Consider the following 7476-nt stretch of genomic DNA (forward strand, 5'->3'; position numbering starts at 1 on the left):
GACTGCTACTTCCTAAGCACGGCTTTGATTGTAGCGTTCCCACATTTGCATGGCAATCTGATCTCTTAGGACGTTTGCATCATGGTCTTGTAAATTCAGCGACTGCACATCATTTTGATGATTATCATCTCCTTGTGGCAGATCAACATGATCAGATTTTGGTATATAAGTAGGTTGGTGATCTAGCCAATTCTTATCACCTTTTAGACATCTAATTATGTTATAAAATACAGCGGTTGCTGCTGGAATTTTTATTTGAGTTTCGATGGGATGATGTGTTCCCACTTTTAGAATTTGAAACCTTTTCTTAAGAATCCCAATAGCCCTCTCAATATGGTTTCTAAGAAGTGCATGACAATGATTGAAAAGCTCTTTGTGATCAGCATATTCTCTTCTTCGAGATAAGCACCGCCGAAACTCAGCAATGTGATATCTAACTCCTCGATAAGGTGCCAGGAATTGTGGTGCATTTGCGTACCCACCATCCACAAGATAAAACTTTCCCTCAGGAACTTAGAAACCCTTGGAAATAGCTGATCAAAGAACTCCAGCATCTAAAGCAGACCCTTCCCACCCACAAGAGATAAATGGGAAGTTCAGATAGTGTGCCTTTCCTATTCCTATATGGGGGGCTTTCTCTTCTGCAATTGTGATAGGCACATGTGTGCCGTCGATAGCACCAATACAATTCTGTAAAAAAAGATGAAACTTAAAAATAGAGCAAAATGTTGGAGAGACAGTAAGGTCTAGTGTTATGCCTTACCCGAAAAAGGGCCAAAATCTAGGATCCATAGCGATCTTGGGGTGAGTTTGGTTGGAAGTAGGAAGCTTCACAAATCTATAGGTGAGAGTGGGAATGATATTGAAAACTGCCCTTATGTGCCTATGGACAGTTTCACCACTATGCTGAAATGCTTTCTTCAGTCTATCATTGCTAGCATTGTGTGAAATCATATACATAAACATCCCTAGCTGCTCCTCAATGGTAACACCTCGTGTGTCACGCAATAGACCCTCATGCCTAAGATAGTTACATGTCTCTTTAAATATTCGTGTCTCCATACGAAACTCAGATTTACACCAATTCTCGTGCCCCTCCAGAATTTCCTTCACCTTCTTAGCACCAGTATACTCGGAGGTATGCTCTGGCCTCTTCTCTTCATTCAAACATTCAAGTATTGCAGGAACAATGACAAGAAACAATTCATCGTCATCTTCTTCTTCCATCTGTATGAATTTCCTAATTTTCTCCTTCCTAGAGCCATTATCTAAAAGTTGCAAATAGAAATGAGCTGAGATATTATCCTATTTGTGTATTTATAATAAAGTATGTGTTAGTACTTTATTTTTCTCTCTAAACCAAACAAGATCATAGGTAGCAGTACTAATTCTGTAAGCATGGGCGAACTAATAACAGAGGCATGTCCACATATTCATAGTGTGACCCTTATATTTGACATTAGCATCAACTCTATACCAGCTGAGATATTGGACTACTTATGTATTTATAATTGAAGCCTATGTTCCAAAATTACCCAATGCGTCTCTCTTCTAGTTGTAAAAGTCACATATGCCAACTTGTGACATACCGACCTTATGAACAATTAGTACTTGCTTAAAACATCACGGAAGCAAACGAAAGAAATGAGTAAACATAATTAATCTAATAAAAAATGTTACTGCTAACAGGCTACCCAAACAAATCAAAAAGCACTCATTGAACTGAACTGTGAATACTATTCTAAAAAGCCTGAATATTCAGAAGCTGCACACAAAGCACTTAAGAGCTAAGACAACTAGCAACAGATGGAAAACAAACAGCTACTACAAAGAAATCTCTGAACTAACTGAAACATGAAGTCTGCAGCTGAGTTTTACCTGAACTCTCCACTGGTCAGTTACTACTGACACTCTAAAATGCAGCTGCAGTGCGCTATCTGAAAAACAAAAATAGAGGAAACCTTGAGCCAAACAAAGAGCAGCAAGCTAGTTTGACAACCTCAACTGAACTAGAGTCATTAACCTAATGTTCAACTAAAAAAGAAGCAACCAGTCGCTGTAGCTAACAAGTGAAGGAAACAAATTGACATGATTGCACCTAAGAAAAAACATAGAACAATAAAAGGAGCACCAGTTGTGGCAAGAACCACCAGATCACCACCAGATTGGGAAAGACAGAGGGGAAAGGGACATGGAGACTCATCACGACGACGGACGGCAGGACAAAATTATTGCATGCACTAGGAAATCATTCAGCTAGGTTAGGCTTTGACAACTTAATTTTTGCAGAAATCTGCAGCCACTACTTGTAATGAACACAACACATCAATCAGAAATGAACTACACTACTACTAATGAACACAGAGCACTATCTTAGGAAATGTCTCCTAGAAAAAGCTTACTAACACCTGACCAAGGTGTTTTTTTAAAAAAGAACAACAGTGTGCTCTCCTGCAATCCCACTTGTATTGGACATATGTTGATACATTTATTCTGTAAAAGTGCACACGAAATTAACACCTGACCACTTGTGGGTTAGCTAAGCCTTATGTATCAAGTGATTATTGGCACTCGACAAAGACATTGATGCTACTGGTGATTGGTGACATTCAGGCTTTGGTTACACTATCAGTCCAAAAATACAACTCTGAACATAAGATCCAGAACACAACCAAATAATATGCACACCCTATACTACACTGCATGTAATCCACGATGAAATCAGAAATTCCAGAATAGTCTAGAAGAGAATAACGTGCAATCCGAAGTACTGTAGGAGTAGGCAAGTCCAAGAAGCAAGAACAGGAACAGGAACAGAGCCGGGCACTCACCTCTCCTTTCCCCTTCTCCCTCGTTGCTCCTGCTGTGCCTTGTCGGTTGTCCCCAACTGCTCCTCCAATTCTTCGATGGGAGTGCAGAGAAATGAAGACCAACAGATCTACCAAGAAATAATATTTTGCTGTTGTAGATCCACTTCTCCCACGATAGATCTAACAAGAAACAATGGAGCCAAGATTGAGAAAGACAGAGGGGAAAGGGACATGGAAACTCACCACAATGATGGACGACAGGACAATTGGCAAAGACATGGCCCTAGAGAGTGATGACATGCTTTAGGACGATGGTACCTGGGCGTTCTTGGCAAGACAGAATGGGGGCGGCCGCTGTAGATCCACTTCTCCCTATAGATCTCCCACTTCTTGGAGGGCTCGCGCTTCTTTGAACAAATCTAAAGTGGCCTGGTGACGCAGGGAGTAGCAAAGGACAGATCAAACCCTAGCTGCCATGGATTCCTTCTACCGAAGAAGGAGTGAACGCCGGACAGGCGAGAAGAAAGCAAGCGAGACAGGGGAAATAAATCAACAAGTCCCTCAACAGGGAAGGACCTATGAGGCGCGAAGACGAGTAGGATACGGGAGCAATGGCGGTGGCGCCGTGACGGGCTAGGACGACAATGGCTAGCGCAAGCGATGGAGGCGGTGGCGCTCAAACCCTAGCCGCCATGCTTTCCTGGGCGAGGAGACACGGGAGTGCAAGGAGGACCGAGCGAGTGCCGAGGAGACGGGGAAAGAAATAAACGGGTGCGGAGGAGTTTTTTCTATTCCCCATCGATTGACGCGGATAGAGTCCAAAAGGCACGCGATTTTTCTGGCTCACGACGATTCCAAATGGGCATCGGGGATCGACGGGGAAGCAAACGCACGAGCTCTTCTCCACTTGCGGATTGGGCGGGGATCCCTGCGAGTATTGGGGTACCCAAACGAGCCCTAATGGTCTAGCATATGAAATTAATGACGTGCACTACCACATCTACATGATGCGACGTCGTTCAAATATGTAATTTACTTATGTTTGCATGAACTTTGTTGTGTACTTGAACAATTGGGTTGTAGTGACTTCAATAATTATTTGCACTAATAAATTATTATGGATTGTACTCATTTCTCTAGTAACTACTGCTTTATGAAAGCTTAAAACAAAAAAATCATATCGAACTTACTATCCTAGCACAGCATCCAAAGACTAAAAGAAGAAAAAAAGCTATTCTATTGAACATACTATCCTAGCATAGCGGTTAAGCTTCTACTCTGTCTCCACGCAGCCCTGGCTTCTAACCCCACATGGGCCTTTTTTTTATTTTTTTATTTTACTATTTAATACTGCAGCAAATAAAGAAAAAAAAGAAGCTATTATATCAAACTTCCTATCCTAGAGCAGCGGGTACGCCTCTACTCTGTGTCCCTGTAGTCCCGGGTTTGAACCCATGAGGGCCAAATTTTTAATTTTTTATTTAGTACTACACCAAGCAATGAATAAAACAAATAGAGAAAGCTATCCTAATGCACTCACTGTCCTAGCGTAGGGTTAAGCCTCTACTTTGTAGACCCGCTGCCCCGGGTTTGAACCCCACGGGGGTCAATTTTTTTTATTTTTTTTAACTAATACTAGGCGTGGGACGGTCCGATCAGCTAAAAAACACACAAGCCGGACAATTATTTTCAGCAACGCTTCCCTAAGGGTCCGGCTAGTGTCTTTTTCAAGCGGCCGGACAATACTAGGTGCATCCAAATATAAAAACAGGGGCCAAATCATTTTTCTTCACTAATGCCCTAACCGTCGCCGCACCCGTGGCCGCTCCTCATCGCCATCTCCATTGCCATCTCTGCCACCATTGCGCTTGCCATCGCCACTACCATTATGCTCGTGATCCTGATTGCTCGTGGCCACACTGTCCTGTGCTGCCGTCCCCATGAACCACAGTGGTTTCACGCGGCTGCCCCCAATCGCCGCCACCATCTCTGTGTTACACCACCGATACCCCAGCCACACCATCGCCATTGTCTCAAACACCACTGTCCCCATGTCACACGCATTCACCCAGACGTCGCACACATTTTTTTGCAAAGGCAAACTAGCAAATTGGCTAAGGAAAGGTGATGCCTTTGCTCCCGCTGATCATGCATGCTACATGTTCGATGAAATGCTTGTATGCTTTTTATGTTGTATAACCTAGTCTTATGGCTTTCCCCCAGCAAACTCATGTAGATGACACAAAAGCGGAAGGAGAAGGCTCCTAAACCTAAGCTGAAGAAGAAGAGTAGGATAGAAAAGCAACAAGAAAGAGAGGAACAAGCCACCAGGGCTATGTTGGCCCAAGAGGCAAGGCGGGGTCGAGGTCATGGTGGTGCATTGAGGATTATGGACAGGGAGACTAGACAATCATCCCACCTAGCATGGAGGGACGAGGAGACCCATCAGATTATCCTAGAGGGAGTATAGGTGGAAGAGTATACTGAGGAGCAAATTTAGCGAATGGACACGTTCCACAAGAAACACCCGACTTCTGTGTTTGCACTGGACTCATGGGCACCACATGCAAGCAGTCGTCGGGGCCCTAAAACTTTAGGAGGAGGTTTAAGTGGTAGAAAGAGGAGCAGAAGTGAGCAGAGTGAGTAGGAGAGAGGGCCTAGATTTCATAACTTTTTGAGATTGAGCTCAAAGAAGATAATGGACATCAAGTTCTGTGATGTTGTGTTCTGGTTTCCACATGTCAGAGACAAAGATTGCAGTAGGGCTTTCTGGACTATTACTTAGGAGGCTTCCATAGGAGCTATATGATGAGAAATATTGCAATAGCAGACTAGAGGCGACTTGGCTAGGATGAGCTTCAGGGAGCAACAAGCATGCCGATCCTCCCCTAGGTTCGGAGGTTCCAAGGCTTCGTTCGCCTTTTTAGTGAGGTAGACCAAGTTGTGACTCATTGGGTACGTCAGTTTTATGCTATAGTGTGGATCAACCCGCATTGCTGGTTCATTCAGTTGATGGTCAATGAACATATGACATGAATTTACTCGCACATGAAATATCAAGAGCCAAGGGACACTGCTGCGACTAGAGTGTACAATTTGTATGTCTATAGATATTATACAAATAGGAATACCACCCAAGGCACTATGGTGTGCCCCACAGCCTTATCGAGTTTGTCCTTACTAGCACATGACTTCATGTTAGAGGTGAACATTTTGTGCATGATATGTACAAGCACCTACACTGCTATGGCATTGTGGACTATAGACTTAGTCTTATGCACCCATAGCATGATCCTACACAAACTCTATGATGGAACCGCCAAATTTATACAAGATCAAGTATGGATGTCCCTACTAACATGTTGACACACACATACCTTCGCTTATATAAACCCGGTAGTCTGCCGAGTGTCATGAAGGACCTCAGTAAATCAACATCACAACCAAGATCGTGTGATTAAGCAAATACACATCACATATCCAGAGTTGTAGTGGAAATAATATTACAAATGGGTTCACAAATAATAGTACAAGTTTGGGTTTCAAAACTGATTAGTGAAAACAACATAGCATTCGAATGATTATAGTAATATAAGTTCCAAATACATTGCTAGCATAAGTGACATCCTCTGACAAAAGCATATAGATGAGAAATAAACATAGAGTCACCAAGTCCACCGGTGGTTAGCCACCATCTTCAGTAGGCCCAAACTTCACCTGCAACATGGTGGGATAAACCCTGAGTACTCGAATGTACTAAGCTAGACTTACCCATCATAAACCAAAAATAAAGTGACCCAAGGATTATGCAAGGCTTTATAAGTGGGGCTAGCTTGACAACATTTTGCATAAAAAGCCACTAATTCAGCTATACATTTTATAATTCAGTCATCAAGTTAATTATAGCTATTCATCTCTAGATTAGCAACTAACCTGTGCCAAACATGTGACATGGCATTTAGTAGCATAACAATAGAAACCATAGCTGGTGTAATAGTTCCATGTTCATCATAACCATCATATTCCATAATCCAATTACTATGATGTTGGGACTAGCCATGTTTCTCACTGTCCAGCAGAGACATCGATTCGAATCGATTTCAACTAGCTGGGAATTTATTCCTAACACAAACCTAGGTCTACCAGCCATGGTAGCCTTAGGTCACCTTTGGTACAACTCAGGTCCACATTTCGTGGGTTCACCATCGCACAATCAGGGATGACTAGCTGCTAGGACGATTAGGACTACCCTACCCTTGGGCTCACGTCTGGCTCCCCGCACATCTTTACTACCATCTAGAGTGCGCACTTTTATAGAACAGGGCCTGGCCTGAGTTGAGCTACTTGACTTCATGGTCAGAACGAGTTGTCTGGCCAGCTAAGTGATTAGCATACGTTCAATCTTGTCAAAAGCACCAACAATGGTATGGTCCTTAATCGACACAGACAGAATCACATGAGTCAACCTACAGATAGACTCCACCCGGCCTCCATTTATATTACCCCATGGTTCCATTCCACGATAGCAAATATGGCCAACCGTGCTTCGGTATCCACCTATCTCTCGTAGGTGATAGGAAATCACCCGACTTCTACTAGTCTAAGCATGGCTAAGCATATATTCGATCCTGGACCTACACATGGTTAAAGGTATATTTTTGGACAA

At 43.0% G+C, this 7476-nt stretch overlaps 1 protein-coding gene across 1 annotated transcript; it reads right to left on the minus strand.

The window, feature by feature from the left end:
* Positions 1–759: 759 nt before the first annotated feature.
* Positions 760–4839, minus strand: LOC136499782 (uncharacterized). The gene is made up of 2 exons (XM_066495315.1): positions 4659–4839; positions 760–1268 (listed from the first exon to the last, which is right to left on the minus strand). The coding sequence occupies exons 1-2, from the start codon at positions 4837–4839 to the stop codon at positions 760–762; spliced, it is 690 nt and encodes a 229-aa protein (XP_066351412.1).
* Positions 4840–7476: the final 2637 nt, after the last annotated feature.

Source organism: Miscanthus floridulus, chromosome 13, assembly GCF_019320115.1.
Source record: "Miscanthus floridulus cultivar M001 chromosome 13, ASM1932011v1, whole genome shotgun sequence".
NCBI classification, from domain to species: domain Eukaryota; kingdom Viridiplantae; phylum Streptophyta; class Magnoliopsida; order Poales; family Poaceae; genus Miscanthus; species Miscanthus floridulus.

Bases quoted from the DNA above. Each gene is read 5' to 3' on its own strand.
- LOC136499782 (XM_066495315.1), bottom strand. From the start codon at position 4,839: ATGGCGATGGTGTGGCTGGGGTATCGGTGGTGTAACACAGAGATGGTG. The intron at 1,269-4,658 runs GCAATGGAGATG...TGCAACTTTTAG, and splicing joins GCGCAATGGTGGCAGAGATG to ATAATGGCTCTAGGAAGGAG.